The sequence below is a fragment of the Copadichromis virginalis genome, linkage group LG7 (assembly GCF_057382275.1).
Source record: "Copadichromis virginalis isolate Kocher_CV1m ecotype Utaka linkage group LG7, C_Virginalis_male_GT1.1, whole genome shotgun sequence".
NCBI classification, from domain to species: Eukaryota; Metazoa; Chordata; class Actinopteri; order Cichliformes; family Cichlidae; genus Copadichromis; species Copadichromis virginalis.
This window is the reverse complement of record NC_140624.1, coordinates 62,042,983-62,061,529: the sequence shown is the minus strand read 5'-3', so window position 1 is coordinate 62,061,529 and position 18,547 is coordinate 62,042,983. Positions and strand designations below refer to the sequence as shown.

The window sequence follows — 18,547 nt, the reverse complement described above, 5'->3', positions numbered from 1 at the left end:
GGACACAACAACTAGTAAGTTTGGTACCAACTAGTGACAATAGCGCAATTAGTCGACTCGACGCACACATCCCTAATCTTACTTCATACGTCTTTTGACCCAATTGGTAACACAAGTGCATTACACTGATTACACAAATCAGTAAGATGTTTCCCTTTCCTAAAAAGAGTGTCATTTAGAAAACAATGACCTCGTCTTATTCTACTTATAATTAGAATTACCTCCTCCTGCCTACTTATTCCTCTATTTCTTGTAACGTGAACGGTTTTGTACTTTATATAAATGTCTCCCTTTTACTTCATTATCCCACGCCATTTCCCATAAATTCTTAATTTCTTTCCAAACGTTTCCCTTCAGAATTCGACAACGGTATCTGCATTTCAATATCTACTTTTTAATAGCTTCTTTGGCCAACCTATCTGATCTTTCATTACCCACAATACCTATATGAGCGGGAGTCCACATTATTACTATATTTTTGCTTTTTCACACACAAAATCTACGATTTTTCAACGCTTAACAATGCTGACAATGAATCACTATTATTACTTCTGAAAATCTGTCTACCACCCGTTCTAAAGCCAATGATATGGCACATAACATAACATAACTCAAAAAACTGCCACCTGGCGAAAGCACTAATGCGTATGACGTATCGCGATCTACGTGCAGGCACGTCCGTGACGTAACTATAAGAGGGCGCCCCGGTGTTGGCGGCGAATTTAAAGTCTCGGTTGGAGGGCTGCAATCCAAGCAGTCTTGCACTTTTCGTGTAGGATCGTACTTGGTTCGAGTTAAAGGAAATGCCAGGCGACAGGTATCGTCCTCAGTGGTTCTTACTTTCTGTTACTAAACATATTTGAGGTATAGCGGTGCATAAGTTATCTGTCAGATGTGTTGCACATGTGAGAACGAGCCGCCATCCCAAGGCTAGCTTGGTGCTGTTTAACTGTCCGGACTCAAAACTGTGCTTTCCATTTCTAAAGTGGTGTGAACAAGGCGGTTTTTATGCGAAATTGTGTGTTCGGTAGACTGTCAGCGTCGTTAGTGTAAAACTGTACCGATAGCGCGCTTTCTCCCCAGCGCTTTCCCTCCACGCCTGTCAGCGGCTCTTTTCTTCCCGGGGTACACGCTGTAAGCTAACCGCAGGGCAGCAGTGGACGTCCTGGACCACCTGCATGTGTCTGTACTGAAAGACAGGAGACGGTGTCTGTCGTTTGGTTTTGCAGTCAGTTTGCGCGGTCACTCCGCTGGTAGCTACATCAATATGGCGGGCACGGAGGGGTTCTTTAGAGGAAGCTAGGCCGCTAAGTAGCCTTTCTGTGGGGTGTCTGTGTAATGATGAAGCCTTGTTTAACGATGCCCACATGTCTGATTAACCTCTGCTTCCAACAGTGTCCCACTGCAGGATCGTCCCTGCCTTAGTCTGCAGGACTCCATGCTGACTCAGCCCAGGAAAAGCAAGTCCAGAGGCATTCTTAGCGAGGGCCTGGACACTGAGTGCACCCCAACAGATTTCATCCTGCAGTTCACACCACCGCGCAAGCAACAGCGGCTCTTCAGCAAGGGGAAGGAGAATGACAGCAATCAATTTGTTCTTAGCAGGAGATCAAGGAGGAAAGACTCCTCACCAAGTAGGAGCAGATGCTTTTCTGATGTTTAAGATGAGGGCTTTCATCTGTGATCAACTTAACCTTTTTCCCTTTCTCTTTCCCTCTGCAGACATTTCATGGGATCAACTACCAGACGAGGTTGTTCTTAGGATTTTCTTCTGCCTTCCTCTGCAGGACCTCGTCAGAATATCTGTAGTTTGCAAGCGCTGGCAACGTTTGGCGTGAGTCATAATGATCATTAACAAAATCTCTGGCCCTGCTTCTTCCCGCTTAATTTTTTTTTTTTTAAGTGCAGGGCGGATCCTAAAGATTGAGTTTGCATACTTCAAACCACGCCTCTGGTTCTTTCTCACATCTCGTGACGCTTATCACAGTATTCAAAAATATGGAAATCCGTGGCCCTGTGGATTCCTCATTAAAGGATTACTCCTAGTTCATCCATTAAACAGCTGTCACAGCTACTTGCACACCATCACATTCGAAAGTATTAAATTCTGACAAACTGGTAGACAAACGAGTTTGTGCTGCTTGATATTCTCAATGACACACACAATGAAACCCACATTAACATTTAACAGAACGGGTTGCTGTGTGCAGGTTATTTACTGCAGGCTGCTGTAGGGGTTTGCCTCCATGACACCTCTTTGCTTGTGCATTCATCACAGGTTTGACGAGTCTCTGTGGCACAGTGTGGATCTAGAGGGGATGACCCACACGGCTCTGGCTCTGCAGCAGGTGCTGAGGACTGGCATCCGCAGACTGCGCTGCCCTCGCTCCTTTGTGGAAGAGTTGCACTTAACAGGCAGAGGGTTAGTCACATTTATCGTGGTCTGTCCTGATTTTCTTCTTCAGTGGAAGACTTACTGAGTTTTCCTTGCCTGCGAAAATCTAATGAAAACTATCTAATGTCTAACTATTTAATTTTCCTTCACACCAAAGAGCTCTAAGTATTAAGTTCTGTGGCACTTAAGTAGAAAAATGCTCTTTTCTTTCTTTTCCATTATACAGCTCTTTGCAGGTGGTTCAGATGGATCTGTCAAGCTCAATCATACCAACGTTGGCTCTGGAAGACATCATCTGTCGCTGCAGACTGCTAGAATGTCTGAGCCTGGAGGGTCTGCAGCTCTCTGACACCATCATCAGGTGAGATCTGAACCATTTGCTACTGATTAGAGCAGCAGGGATGTCACTGATTCCCAGGGTCTTTGCAGCTGCTTTTCTCTTATCAAAAATATGTCTGAGCTTTTCCTGACTTCAGATGTCCAGGGAAACATGCCTTTGTCTGAAAAGTCAGTGATGCTGTTTGTAGTAGAGCCTCATCAGAGATGGAAAAGTCGTGCTGTGACTGTTGATTGTAAACTGGCAAAACACTAAATTCCTCTCAGTAAATGCATTTTCTGAATGTGTTTGAGCCTTAAATTTGTACTGTGTGTTTGTTAATCTCTTTTACTCAGCTGTCTGGCAAAGAACACCCGCCTACAGGAGCTCAACCTCAGCGGCTGCTCTGCCTTCTCTGCTCCTGTGCTCACTAGGATGCTTAAATCCTGTTCCCGGTCAGCTGCTCAGTCCTTATTTACTTTGTAACCACAGTTTAAGTTTCTCCTCTGCCTCAGATTTACTAATGCAATTATTTTGTGTTTCAGTATACAACAGCTGAACTTATCATGGTGCACCTTTGATAATAATCACATAAAGAGCGTGGTTGATAATCTGAGTTCCAGTGTTACACATCTCAACCTCAGCGGTTACAGAGAGAGCCTCACCCTAAATGGTGAGTGGTGGAGATCTTCAAGTCACTGATTTCAACACTAACAAACACAGCTGGTTTGTCCTGAATGATGTAACACAGAACAAGCTGCATAATGATACAGTAATTTGATTCACTTGACAGCTTGAAGGGTAACACTGAGGGTGCTGAAGTGAAATTACTGTAGTTTGTGAAAACTATATATAGATCGATCTAGATCTTAAAGATTGTTTGAGTTGCATCATTCTGACGTGTGTCTGTGTTATTTCTCATTTTTAGATGTGAAGGTGTTGGTGGAAAAATGCCGCCAGATTAAAACTCTAGATTTGAGGTAAAAGTTTAGTCATTGTTCTATGTTTGGTATTTAACTGTGGGGTTTTTCTTTAAGTTGTCTCGTTTTATTTGCTATTGCAAATTAAATTGTCATGGATGGAAAAATGTCTTTACTGTGGCCACAGATGACTGCAGCTTAAAATCTGTTTCTGTGTCGCAGTGATAGCACTCTGCTGACAGCTGACTGCTTACCTGTCCTCAGTCAACTCAAGCACCTGCTGCATCTGTCCCTGAGCCGCTGTTATCACATTCACCTTGCTGCTCTCACGTAAGTTTTTGTCTGCCTCCCACCTCCATCCATGTCACTGCTAGTTAGTGTGTCCCATCTGATCGGATCTTCTAGCTTATTTATTTATTTTTTTGCCACAGGTATGTAGATGTTTGTTTGTGATTATTATTCAGATGGAAACGCACTGTCTAAGTTACTAGTAAAGTACACGGATGATGATTACAGCACTAGTCTGTTTGGTAACTAGTGCTAGGTGTGGTGTTCATTTACAGTTTGATTTTATTAGCACAAAAACTCTGCTCTAACCTCGAGCTCTATATTTGGGACTTGTTTGCATGAGTGAATACTGAAAACTAAATGCTGGTCTAGATTTTATTTGGGGCCTAAACGGGGAAAATCTGTTAAATTTAATTTATAGTTTTCTAAAAAGAATATAGAATCATATTTGAATAGCTGAAAATCACGATTAATACTTTAGCTGGTGTGATTGCAGTGACGTGGGTATAATGTTCCCTGTGCTGAGCCAGCTGGATGTGTTTGGGCTGGTGCAAGATAGCCAGCTGCCCTCTCTGAAGAGGGAGATGCCTCATGTGAGCATCAACTCCAGACCTTTTTCAAGCATCGCCCGGCCCACACCGGCCAGCAGGTTTGTTGGATTCACCAGCGACCGCACCATGTGGAACAAGAAGTGTCGACTGCGGTTTGGACTGTAACAACCATGGCTCCTCCTTATTTCTTTAGTCCAGTTAGTTTGTAACGCAGAGAGTTTTGTCCTGCAAAATTCCAATGCATTCGGGTCTGACCTGGTGTGCAGTAATGGAACAATGTTTCAGTGTTTGCTGCTAAAGAATATGCTTTCTAGCCTTGCTTGCACATTTGTGTGCTCTTAAATGCAGAGCACGCAAGCTTGTGAAGAAATGTCAGGGTTGTGAAGTGAAACGTTACATTGTTTTAGGTTCTAATAATGTGTTAATTCATTTAAAAAATGTATTGAGCATGGTTTAAAAGGGGGTAAAGTGATTTAATTGGCTAAATACTCGTATCAGTTTTGCTCACTAATATCTGGAAATCAGTAAATGCATAATGAAGGTATGTTAAGGAGGCATTTACTGTGCTGCCTAAATGATCACAGATCTTTTGATAAGCTTAATGATTTTAAAACGGCCTCTTCTATTTTAGAAAAGTCAAATATTGACTATCGTCCAAATAATTTTAACTTGTAATCCAACATTTATCAGTTGCATCCTTACCTCCAGCTGTCGACATATTTAACAGTAAAAGTGTTTTGTGTGTGTCAGCTGTAAGAATGAGAGAACATTTGATTTTAATTGAACCAGTTTTAATGACAACTGATATATGTGGATCTGTCTCAACACATTGTTGCTAAAGAGACTACCTTTTATGGACTTCCAAATAATCTGTGTTGCTTGGAGTAATCCAAGTAGCTCAATAGTGTGGCTGTGTTTGCCCTCGTGTCAGCTTTAACTCTAGGGGAACATGTGAATGACTTATTTTCACCTCCGCGTCCTTTCTCATAAACCACTTTAAACTAAAAGCTATTGAATTTTTCTGTAGGATTTATTTAACTTAAGGAAACTTAAGATAAGGAAATGTACAGTTTGTGCCACATGTTTATGTAATGTTTGCCTCTGCAGCATCAGTGGATTATTAGATCAATAATGATGTTCAAATGTTAAGTTTGATTTAAGTTTTAAAAACTATTGCTTTTCCTGTAGAGAAATGAGTTGTTATACATTGTCCAGTTTTAAGGCTTAAAAGTATTTGGACAGTGAAGAAGTAAGCAGATATTTTAGATTTCTTGTACTAAACTTGGATTCGATTGCTACTTGTATGAACCGACAGGAGTGAAGAGATGTGAATAAATTGAAAACCCTGAAAAATCATAAAAGACCTATTAGAGATCCCAAAAGGTTCATTCTGTTCATCTGGATCGTGTTTTCAATGTGAGAAATGTTTTCTCACTCATCCGAGTAACTTCTTCAGTCTCAACTGACTGCAGGTTTCCCCAACCATATAAACGGTACATTTACAACAGTACATGTGCAGTTTATAAGGTTGGGGAAACCTGCACTCAGCTGAGACTGAAGAAGTTACTCGGATGAGTAACAAATAGGCCTCGGCTGTTTCCCATGATGCACTGAGTATTTCTTCTTTCCCTCTCTCTGTGCTTACGAACCACTCTGCTCTCTGGTTCGGTTTACTTTCCCTCAGCCCAACCAGTTTCAGCAAATTGCTGCCTCTCCCCAAACAGTGTCAAAGGATTCTTCCTGTTAAAAGGGAGTTTTCCTTTCCCACTGTCAAAGTGGGAAAGGAACCACCGTTGGGGTTTTCAGTTTTCTCCGTAATATTGTAGGGTCTTTACAGTATAAAGCGCCTTTAGGCGACTGTTGCTGTGTTTTAGCGCTACATAAATAAAAGTCTACAGTGTACATTTGTGGGCATGGCATGAACTGTGACATACTTGCAGTGCTGACAGATGATTTTCTTGTGCAGTTACAGCAGACTGACTAAAATGGTACACTGTGCAGATGATTAAATGCACTGAGCATAACCAAATGTATCAAGGACAAGGGAGGCTGCTGCAGACGGATAGTTTTTAGCATTTCTTCCAGCAGACAACTTCTCAAATCTGGTTTTTTTTTTTTTTTTAAATTAAGGATGACTCCTCCCACAATTTGGACCATTATTTCAGCCTCCAAATTGTTAATTATTAAAAATGATAAATTTCCTGTTAAAGTCACAACGAAAAACAACCTGCTTGATACAATGAAGACAGGAAGGTAATAAGATGAGCTTAATGGGGGGGGGGGGAACAAAAGCAGCACACAGAAGCACTTGTAGTTCATATCACTTTATCGAGTTCCAAAACACAACATTCCAGTAGAGTGTGTTTCCATAGGGAAACTTGCCTTTGGCATGGTGCATGTTACACTTTGCAGATAACTTTTCAAACAGAACATGGTTTTTGCAAGAACGCTCCAAGTCAAGAGATTTGTTGGGTTAAAAATAACTTCACCTATAACTTTAGCCATGCCCACCACAGACAAGACTGTTTCCTGTCTTAGGAGGTGTCAAGAAACAGCCCCTTTAACTCTACCAGAGAAAAAAACCCCAACCCTTTAAACATGGAGTTCTCTTTGCTGCACTACATTTTTTTTTTCCTCTAAAACTTACCGTTCTGTGTGGCTCAGACAGCTAGGAAAAATAGACACTATATTCCAAAAATATCTTTACTCAGCAAGCCGCTGTGCTTCAAGTCCTCTGTATACATTTACAATTATAAAACTTACAGCGGAATTGAATATATGCTTGGACAGGACTGATGAATCTAGATTTTTCTCTAGTGTTAACGAGGCCCTGAAACCAACAGAGAATGTCTCCTGGTAACAAATACTGTACCAAAGCCAGATGTAGCATATCCCACAGTTGGCCACAAACTTGCATTAGTGAATGTTCTTTCAATACCATCAAGACATCCTGTATATTATTTCCCCCTCAATTTATAGGATAGTAGATAGTAGGATGAGTAGGAAATGTGGATTAATCCACCACTGAAGACAGCTGGCTAGCTTATAGTATTGGCTGATAATAACTTAACATATCCAGTTATATATAGATATATATTTAAAATGGAGTGCTTTGAGTGGTCTGTAGGAACAGAAAAGAACTCCATGCTAGTTGTGCCATCAGTACATATGTCGAGTGTTAAAAAACTTTTGTTTTGGTGGGGTGTTTAAAAACCCTGTCACAGTTTGACCAGCAGGGGGCTTTGCTTCCACAGTCCTCTTAGCACTGCGCATCACATGTAACAGGAACGCATCACAGAGCCAGACGGTTGTGCCAGTAAGTTACTAATCAGTTTGAAAATAATGATTCCTTTTAGCCTACATAATATATATATATATATATATATATATATATATATATATATATATATATATATATATATATATATATATATATATATATTTAAAAAAAAAAAAAAAAACATGGTAAAAAGCAAAAATTAAAAACTGAAATACCAATTGTCATTAGTATTTCAATAACATTCAATAACAATTGTGTTATTGTGTGGTTTTGTACATTTATGGTTACACTCTCCCCACGTTCTTGCACTTTTACTTCATCTTCAATTTCCCAGAAAGCTCCTCACATGAGTCAAGCATTTTATTATAATCAGCTCAAGTTATGCTATCAGTGGTGATAATCAGGAAGTCAAAGTGTGACACTGTCCTAATCGTAATGCATGTATAAAAAGAATCACCTGATGTATCAATATCAGAAGTTTGAACTCCTTAGAAATCTGCAGCCATGTTCTGTTTAAAGGTTTTTTGTGTATTCAGAAATAAATTATAAACTTGAGGCAGAGTAATTTGGATTTGTTGACAACAATAACTCTGAATAACTTTGCCCATATTCTTAAAGCTCACTCAGTAGTGTGAAACCTACTGAAAATCTTTGTCCTGTTTCAGTGTGGGGCAATATTCACAAACAGTTTGCTGGATCAGTGTAGCTTTTATGTCTGACGTTTCCAAAAGACTTCAGGTCTACAAAGAGTTTTTACATTCTTTCATCTTGGCCTTAGTTTCACTGCTCACTTTAGGGCTTGTGCTGATATACCGTAAATATAATCAGAAACTGTATCTAAATAAGGGATCATCTTTGTAGCTTGGAATATTGACACAAATATTAAAAATGAAAAGAAAGTGTAAATGGGTTTTGTTTGTAAAATATGTATAATAAAACAAAAGCAAAGGACAAATACTTCCCTTTGAACACATCCACTTGTGAACACTGTTAGCTTGAGAGATATGCAGACTTGTCTCAGTTTTCTAACACAACAGTCCGGAGCTGGTCCTCCTCGCTCATGCTGATTGTAGCGATAGCACCATCGTTGAATTCAAAGGAAGTCCCACCATCCACCACCATGCAAGCATCCCAACAGCGGGAGCGGACACACAACCTGAAGGCAGAAAAGAAGGAAAAAAAACCAAAACGATCAAAGGCTTCAGTTACAGCACAGACTCATCGACGTTGTGCTCTGCCTGAGACTGGTGATCACCACTGACTTTGTGGCAAAGCCTCTCTGTCGACTGCTGGAGAAGACCCTGTTCACGATGGGCTCCCTGACGCTGTAGAACAAACGGCTGTCATCTGGGCTGAACACCAGAGACTTGTTGTATTCCTCTGTAACTGATCACACAGGTGCAAGAGCAAGATAAAAAAGGCTATAAAACTACACAACAATAATGACAAGAGAAATAGGAGCTCACCTTTTTCAATTAATTCTTGGTTAAGGGGGATATCCAGACCTGACTGGGATTTCCCTGGAAGAAAATAAAAAGGCATTTAGGAAACAAATTGGGTTTTATGCATGCAAGGACCAGTTACAATCTACAGTTCCAGAACAGTACAATAGAGGCCAAATATTATCTAATACATTTTGGATTCCAGGTAAGTGGGATCACTGCAGTTTGTTAACTTTTGTTTTGAAAATTTGGGAAGTTTAGCATTAACCTTACTGGGTGTGTTACAGTTTAAGTCAGCGGTCCCTAACCCCCGGGCCGGTCCGTGAGTCGTTTGGTACCGGGCCGCGAGAGTTGCGGCTCAGGTGTGAAATGTATGGTTTTCAGGGTTTTTATCGGTTTTCAGCGTTGTTTTGTTATCGCTTTTATCGTTAACTCAGTTTCCCTGGGTCTTTTCACGTGTGTTATGAATAAATCTTTTTTCGGTACTGGTACTAGTTTTATTTTGTTGTATTTATCCGCGACACCTTAAAGGCCGGTCCGTGAAAATATTGTCGGGCATAAACTGGTCCGCGGCGCAAAAAAGGTTGGGGAACGCTGGTTTAAGTGAAAGGTCCTCAGGATTACTAATAAAATAATACCAGGTTTTATTCTTTTTCTCCCCTCTTAATCCACATGCTGGTGGAAAGTGGACCTTTTGTACCTCCCCTTATTTTCTGTCATGAATGCTGTTCCAGTGGTGGACACCAGAGTTATTAGAGTTTTTCATTTTCATATTTTATTGCTTTTAATTGAATTTAGTTTCAGTCAGCTCCAGAGTGGAATGTTTAGTTTTATTTGTTTCAGTGTCTTTTAAATTATTATTCTATGAAGTGGAGAGTCAGAGGCAACATTTCTTGTAGGCAGGCAAGTACCAATAGAATCTTTACCAGACTAACACATACTAAAACTGAGGCTCTTTCCTTTAACAACATCATTTCAGTTGGTTTTAGCGTCAGTCTAGTTTTTATTTTCCATTTTTAGTTTTAGTTTTTATCTTAGTTAACAATAATAATAACCTTGGGTGGATACTCAGTGTTACCCCTGTCCACAGCTTTAAGTTATGAGGTAAGTGTATGTGCTTTAGCCCTAAAAACTCCAGACAATTTAGTATGTATGGATCTGTTTGACACTAGAATGTGCAGTATGTTTACCTCAGGCACACAGCTCTGGGTAATGTTACACCCACCTGCTGTTTAAAGCTCCTGCTTACAAGGGTCAACTATTCAGAAAAAGATGGTTAAAGGGAAGGGTGGCTTTAGTAGCAGAACTGCCAAGGGGTCATTAAAAAACAAAAATCATATAACTCTAAATAAATAGATAAAATCTGAACTTCATATTTAATCAGTTTGTGATAAATAAATTTTAAAAAATCATCAATATATCATTACAGTTTTATTCATCACAGTGAATTTTGGGGTGTGTCAGAGCAGTGGGGAAACCATAGCTGAATTGAGGAGGTGAAGGGCTTCAGACAGAGTGGTTGACAGTGAGTAAGAGAGCGGCTGCATCGGGCAAATAAAGAAAGTGGTCTTTTTCTTTTTCAAATATACACAAATTGTTTAGATTGACAACCAGGCAAATGGAACTACTCATTCTTCTTGAGAGTTTAGGTGTTACTATTTTGCTGCATTTGCTGATAAGGAACATTAAGACAGACACATCTTGCAAGTCTCTGCCTGCTACTCTGCAAAGTTATGATGATATCTGCGTAGGGATGGGTATCGAAAACCGGTTCTTGTTAAGAACCAGTTCCCACTGTTTCAATTCCTTGGAATTGTTTGCCATTTTTGCAAACGATTCCCTTATCGATTCCAGTCGCCCCGAATGACGTCACCACGTTGCGGAGCGTCATTTACCTGGCAGGAAACACGGCGCCTAAGCAGCTCAGACGCTCAAAAGTTTGATTATACTTTACGAGAACGGATGACAACAGGGCAACTTGCAATACTTGCAAAGTAGATATTTCATTTAAGGGAGGAAACACTACGAATATGCAAAAGCATTTGCTCACAAAACACATGATAACCTTAAATGAATGTCGTGTTTTTAATGCCGCTTGACTCGTGAATCTCAACCCAACAGCAGCGGTAACGTTTGCACGTCCTCTCCCGTTAATGCGGCAGGTAAATAATCAACTAACAGTGCATATTATGTTAGCGCGTTCTGCCTTATTACAAAACCTGCCATTACTGTGCATTTAGGTGACCATGATGAGAGAGACAGAGTCTGGCTGGCTCAGATGCTGGCAGTTCTCGCTGCAGTCTACCGTTAGCGTCTCCTTTCAGGCCAGGATAGACGAATGTCACCGAGCAGTGACTAAGTTTGTGGTAAAAGGCTTGCACCCATTTGCCACAGCAGATGTCCCCGATTTTCGGTAAGTGAATGTGTTTAATTGTAGGCAGGGACATTACTGGATATTCTTGTGTAATTGCTACAGAATAATTTATGTTATACTTTGTTATTGCTACAGAAGAATATTTATTTTATTATTTTACATTTACAATTTTTTCCCCAGGGACCTTGTGACACCACATTGAAGAGCCATAGGCTGGATCTCTTAAGATCTCACTGTTGGGTTTGTAAGGCCATGTTACTCCTAAATTTCTATCTTGTTCAAAGAGAAGATAAAAAACAAAGTTCTAAGCTAATCGACCTTAGTGTTCTCCTTTTTAAAAAGAATCGATAAGAGAATCGATAAAGAATCGAATCGTTAAACAGAATCGAAAGGGGAATCGGAATCGTGAAAATCTTATCAATACCCATCCCTATATCTGCGGGTCTTGCACCTCAAAATTTGCACATGTACAGTACGTACCAATTTTTAGAACTTCTTCCACTGCTTGTTCAGCAAGTTTATTGATGTTGTATGACCTGTGGAGCACAAGAGAGAAGCTTGTGAGGGAGCTGACAAGTGTAAAGACACGATTCTTTTCATTCTTATTTGTAAGGCAATATCATGCTTTACATCAATGGCTTTCATAATTTATAGGAAAAATAAAACGTGACAAAAATAAAACAATGTCTAAGTAAAGAATCAGCATTTTTAGTAGTAAATCACAGCTGGGCCAATATAAATTTTATATCTATCTGTGTGTGTTTAAGTCTTGCCTGCATCTCCTTTCAATGTTAGGTGAAGTTTAATAATATTAATCTGAATATTAAAAGCTCTTCATGGACCAACCAAAAATGAATCAAGTGTTTGGAGCCAACTAAGAGAAATTTACTTAAGTTTGGTTGATCCACACAACGTGATAAAGGCCCACTGGCTATTATTACTGTGCAGCTGTGCTCATACAGATGTTACAACCTAGGTTTTTCCAGTGACTTGAAACTTTTCCCATCACATCACACTTTTTACAGTCCAGTAAGAATTTGCTCACTTATGTGAAGAGACTATGAACCTATGAGGTTCATTTGCACCTGACTCAAGCATCAAAGCTTTAAATGGTGCAGGAAGAGCTATTCCTGGTGCAGGAAGGTGATTAGGAACTACTTTTTTAAACATTTAAAGTTGTTTTGTGTACCAGGCTTTGGATCCTGTTCCTGTGCATATGTTCAGTCCAGAACTCTTTTGTTTTTCCCATGGGCCATCATCCACGGAGATCTCGTAGTAGGAAGCCCTATGGAGCAAGAGGTTAACATGGGGTTTGAAGGATTTTAACTTCACCCTGTGGTGGACAGAGATTTTTCCTGATGAGTGCTGGAAAAGCATGCAGCATGCCAGTGAAGGGACTGAGGATTTATGAAAATTACAATATGCAAACATGCTTAGATGGGAGTAAGAATCTGTTTCCGTGATTAAGGTACCTGGAAGACAGAGATTCTCCAATGAAGATTTCATTTAAGCTTCTAACAGGGAGAAGGCTAGGCTTGTGGAAGGTCTCATGTAGTGTTCCTGTCCCTAGAAAGAGTAATTGAATTGGGAAAAGGACGCAGGGAAAGAAATCAAGAAAACATCAATATAACTCCAATCTCACGCCATGTTTGCACAAACTCAGGATTGAGTGACACTGGAGAAAAGAGACTGGATCAGACAAGCATGCTGAGTGGGTCGTACTGTTTAAGTTGTCCATGGAGGTGAAGCGGTGAGCTTGGTTGTGCTGCTCCAGGCTGAGCTGCTGTTCGTGGAGGTCCACTGGATTGGGATTTATTCCTGTTCCCTCTAAGTGCAGACGGATCCTCTGACGCCACAGCCACCTGAAGACAGCCAGGGAAATGTAAGGGGACGAGATCTGCAGTCTCAAGAGGCGTTAGCCTTGTGTCTGCGCCATTTCTCCATTTTCTATATTTGTCTCCGAATCCTCTTTAAACCACTTTTATGAGAAGAGGAGGTCTACTTTGAAACATAACTACAGAATCTGAGGAAATAAAACGGTGACACTAAGACAGCATCCCAAATATCACCATATTCATTTTTACTGGACACTTTTACCAAAACTCTTGACAGTGGGCAGCAGTGAACTCTAGTAGCAGGACAGTGTAAATGGATTTAGGATATCCGACTGAGTTTGACGACACAGCTTTGGGGTGTTAGACATCATGTGACTTTTCCCCAGACATACAGATTTAAACTCCTGAACTCTAAGCTAATGACATGTCAACAACTCCATGGTGTTCAGTACGCTGTAGCCAGCAGCAAAGAGTTATGGACTATTTTCTGTACAACTTTGAACATAAAATAATCCACTGGTATTAGTTAATAACATAATGCAGTTGTCAGGGCCTTCAATACAGACACAATGATACAATTTTGCATTTTTACCTCGCAGAACCACAGTACATTTTAAATCAAACATGTTATTAAAGTGCAGAGTTTTCACTTTAACTCAAGGTACTTTACACTTTAACAAAAGGTATTGCATTAACTGTTTAACTACACTCATTTCATACACATTCCCCCATTTCCATTGGTAAGTTACCTGATTTAAAAGCAACTGTGGTTGTGCACAGAGGCAAAACTGCAAAAATTCAGCCCCTGTCCAAATACTTATGGACCATAACTGTAGATTGTCACTACTGAGCCAGAAAAAGCTGCTAACATTGAGGAAGGCGTGAGAGCAGTCAGCATTTGTAGATAAAAATACACACCTGAACTCACCACGGCACAGCTTCTCCAGTGCCTCTGGGAAGGCACGAGTGTATCGCACAGGCAGGCACAGATGACCTTCTGACCTTCAGTAGAAAGACAAAACTTCAATATACTCACCTGGAAATGTTAACCAGCAATCGGCTGGCTTAATCCCATGAAAAATTCAACTTATTTAAATACTTACACACCACTGCACTGAGAAATTTACATTAATGACTTATTGAGTTTTTCAATAAAACACACAGTCTTTATTATTGTGGGCTTACTATGCTTTACATTTACTTTCTGTTGTGTATATATACACTGTTCCAACAGTGGATGTGGCCAAAATTTCAAAGAATGAAGTCAGTGTACTTGCAAATAATTATTGCGAGCTAAAAAATTCATGGCTGTTCTAAATACTCATTTTCAGACAGTTTTCCCTTCTTCTGGCTCTGCGACAGTGAAGAGCCCCAATACATGTAAGACAGAGGATGAACTAAAGGGGCGGATGAAGGTCCAGCATAACGATAAAGATCGTCTCCAGACCATGCAGCACTAGTGCTGGAGGACAAAACGATCACGCTATTTTAAAAATGTTGATGACAATGATAAATTCAATCAATACACATGGCTTATCGGGCCAATAGATGTTCTCCCTCTCAACCCTGGTACCAGGGGCAATGGGGTTCAACAGGTTAACGTGGCTATAATACCCAACAAGTAATACCAAAAAGCCAGCTGCTCAGGAAGAGATAATACAGGTCGCAAAAAGGCAAAAGTGCAGAAGTCGTTTCCTCCATTTAGACTGAGCGCAGATGGACAGGTTAAAAAAGACACAGCGCCGACAGGTCCTGACAAAGTTCAGTAAAATGACACACCTCTTTTATTACTTTCAAAAATATGCAAAAGAATGTCTATTAAACTTCAAACTGTGAACAGGCTAGTCTTATTAATTGGAGGTACAGGTGCAATTATTCAGATACAATACATTAGTTTCTATTTCTATTTACATTTACATTCTATTTACATTTTTTTATGCCTGCACTGTTAAACAGTACAGCACAGTGTTATACTGCCAGTTAATTTGAGTTAATTGTATTTTTTAATGCATGTAAACCAGTAATTTCCCCATGTTTCAGGTAATTGTAGCCTATTAGTTATTAATACTTTTTCTTCAACTTTCAATTTGTATTAAAACAAACAGCTAGCTTAGAATACTAACATGTACCTACATCTATATCAATAATTACCAAAATTGTTTAATATAGAAAAAAAACATTAATAGTGATAATAATTTGGTCTACATTGCCCAGCTCTATGCAGAACTAGCCCAACAACAAAAATATGGAGTTGTACACTAACATAATAGGTCCACTTTAATTTAACAATACAATTCATATCCAACAATGGTCTGTTCTGTGCTTTACCTTTCAGGGTCTGTGTTAACTCCAACGACTGGTTTGTCTTTGCTAAAAACCTTACTGGCCACAAGTAGCATTGTTCCATCACCTAATAAACAAAAACAAAAAACCCCACACAATTCCAGTTACTGAACTTGGATTTTGTTAAAGAACAAAGAGAGTGAAAGACAAGGAAGAACCTTTTATTCTGTGGTTATTACATTAACAGAATATATACTGGTAATGACCATATAAGCCATATATTATTGATGTTCTACATTTACAATGAATTACTGTCCCAAGCAGACAGCTTTGTTGTACAAATGATACCTAGGATGACAAAATATTCCTACCTCCAGCAGAGATAATGGTATCTGCCCACCGCACTACATCTTCATTGTATTCTCCTCTTTTTACCACTTGTACAGTAATGCCTTCTCTCCTGAAAACAAACAGAATACAAAGAGAGTCCCAGCTGCAAGCACTTCCCATTTCTCTAAGAAACATTGCTGTTGGACGGTATCTTACTGCAGGCTCTTCACAATGTGCTCCACGTTGCTAGTGTGGATGTTGTGTCTTTCCAGAAGGCCATTGTAGCTGGAGCCCTTCATAGCAAGCTGTAGAACACAGATTAAGTAAAACACTGGGTGAAGGGTAGAATGTAAAGTGGCGTGTTTGCTTTGTGGTAGTCACATGAATGCAGTCTTACCAACTGCTTTAGATCTTCTTCAGAAACTCCTGCATAGCGATACCGCTGCTGTTCAAACTCATACCGCGTAGTCTTTGTGACCACTGCTACCTTTTCTGGTTTGAACCCAGCTTTCGGTTGTGGTGATGCGCTGCACAGTGAAGCGTGGAGGGGGCGAAGAGTGTTTCCATACAGCAGGCTGATGGCTCGACTCCCGTGGCACAGCACCGAACGGCGAGCCATCCTTATTAAATGAACCTACAACCAAAAACTTCACAAAGGTCCGGTTAGAGTTACTCAGGGTCCTGCGTAGTGCAGCTGTTAGGGAGCGCACATACTGACTCCTGTCAGTACTCGACAGATGTTTCACAGTCAAGTGAGATCCACGCGCACACAGCTGTCAAGGACGGTCACCACCACGCTCGCTCCGTGTTGCAAGATGAAGACGTTAAGATTTAACTGTCCGAGTAAAGTATCTCCTCAGAACAGCACTAAAACGCCAAGAACAGCAGTAACCTTGCTGCTAACTAGTGATTCTTCTAACCATATTTGGCAGAACCGGACTTTTCCAGCTGAGCTTAACAAGCTAAAAGCAGCTAGCAGGTTGTTCACAAGTCGTTAGCCTGTCTGCCTATCACATCTTTTTCACTGGGCTAACTGTTGTCGCACGCCACAGTCAAGCCGTGCTACGCTCCAAAGCTCCTTAAACACGAGATAACACCCATAAGAAGGTGAATAATACGCGACAACATAGAAAACAGTGGAAGCACAAACCATGCAACCGGGCACGTACTCAGGCTGTACGTGCGTGCGTGCGTACGTAACGTAGCATCTCATTGGCTGGTCGAAGGGCCTTGGTCCAGCTGGAGGCGGGTCTGCCCTGGGACAAAAAACAAACAAACGGATTTCTTGGTGTAAGCGCCCCAGCATGAATGATCAGTCCAAACAGAACAGACACACACTCTAGCTACCAGCAGTGGCTCATTGTCAAAGCAGCTATTTATTTGACTATAATCTCTCTCTAATTATGTCAATATGTAATTATGTTTAGTAATTTGATTGGGCAATTAATTGTGAGTACTGAAAATGACCAATGGTCAATGCTTAATCTGCAGGATTTATGGTCCCCCAAAATTGTCCGTCTTCGTACACTTTTCGGTCAGACAGACAGGGGAGAGGGGCTCTCACCCACATGCGACGCGCTGCAGTGCCTTGAAGCAGAAATCAAGACGTGCACGACCGGGTGTTGTGCCAAAAAGTGATCGGCTGACAAAAACTGATTTCCTGTATTTGCCAAAAATTGATTGACTGCTTTCTTACATTTGCACAATATCTCTAGAATCAGAGTGACGCTAAAAAAAAATCATTTATGCATTTATTACTTCTAGGCTGGACTAGTGTAATTCATTATTATCAGGAGGTCCTAAAAACTCACTGAAAAGCCTTGAGTTGACCCAAAATGCTACAGCAAGAGTAGTGACAGGGACTGGAAAGAAAGAGCATATTTCTCCTGTATTGGCTTCCCTTCAGCTCCCTGTTAAATCCAGAATTTAATTCAAAATCCTGCTCCTCACATACAAGGTCTTAAATAATTAGGCCCATCTTATCTTAATGACCTTATAGTACCATATCACCACATTAGAGCACTTCGCCGTCACACTGCAGGCTTCTTGTTCCTAGAGTATTTAAAAGTAGAATGGGAGGGAGAGCCTTCAGTTTTCAGGTCCCTCTTCTATGAACCAGCTTCCAGTTTGATTCGGGACACAGACACTATCTCTACTTTTAAGATTAGGCTTAAAACTTTGGGCTACCCTTAGTAATGCTGCAATAGGCTGCTGGGGGATTCCCATGATGCACTGAGTATTTCTTTGTCAGTCACCTTTATCACTCACTTTGTTACCTCTCTGTACTGAATCACACTTGTTATCAATCTCTGGCTGTCTTCCACTGCATGCATTTTGTCCTGCTTCCTTCTCTCACCCCAACTGTTTGCGGCAGATGGCCGCCCCTCCCTGAGCCTGGTTCTTCCGGATGTTTCTTCCTGTTAAAAGGGAGTTTTTCCTTCCACTGTTGCTAAAGTGCTTGCTCATACGGGGTCATATGATTGTTGGGTTTTTCTCTGTATGTATTATTGCAGGGTCTACCTTACAATATAAA

The 18,547-nt window shown here is 40.5% G+C and overlaps 2 protein-coding genes across 3 annotated transcripts; one reads left to right on the top strand and one right to left on the bottom strand.

The window, feature by feature from the left end:
• The first annotated feature begins 690 nt into the window (after positions 1 to 690).
• skp2 (S-phase kinase-associated protein 2, E3 ubiquitin protein ligase) lies at positions 691 to 5,834 on the top strand. The gene is made up of 10 exons (XM_085464611.1): positions 691 to 817; positions 1,396 to 1,634; positions 1,723 to 1,834; positions 2,279 to 2,422; positions 2,622 to 2,756; positions 3,068 to 3,166; positions 3,257 to 3,384; positions 3,640 to 3,691; positions 3,854 to 3,961; positions 4,416 to 5,834. Exons 1-10 carry the CDS (start codon positions 804 to 806, stop codon positions 4,633 to 4,635), a joined length of 1,251 nt encoding a protein of 416 aa, XP_085320737.1. The 5' UTR covers positions 691 to 803; the 3' UTR covers positions 4,636 to 5,834.
• Positions 5,835 to 8,092: 2,258 nt separating this feature from the next.
• Positions 8,093 to 17,187, bottom strand: nadk2 (NAD kinase 2, mitochondrial). Of its 2 annotated transcripts, none has more exons than XM_085464609.1 (12): positions 16,412 to 17,187; positions 16,231 to 16,319; positions 16,056 to 16,144; positions 15,730 to 15,811; positions 14,320 to 14,403; positions 13,289 to 13,428; positions 13,039 to 13,132; positions 12,756 to 12,899; positions 12,047 to 12,102; positions 9,217 to 9,270; positions 9,013 to 9,136; positions 8,093 to 8,906 (listed from the first exon to the last, which is right to left on the bottom strand). In XM_085464609.1, the coding sequence occupies exons 1-12, from the start codon at positions 16,631 to 16,633 to the stop codon at positions 8,768 to 8,770; spliced, it is 1,317 nt and encodes a 438-aa protein (XP_085320735.1). In that variant the 5' UTR covers positions 16,634 to 17,187; the 3' UTR covers positions 8,093 to 8,767. The 2 variants fall into 2 exon arrangements, with proteins under 2 accessions (XP_085320735.1, XP_085320736.1); XM_085464610.1 differs by having other exon boundaries at positions 12,756 to 12,851.
• Between the last annotated feature and the right edge of the window lie 1,360 nt (positions 17,188 to 18,547).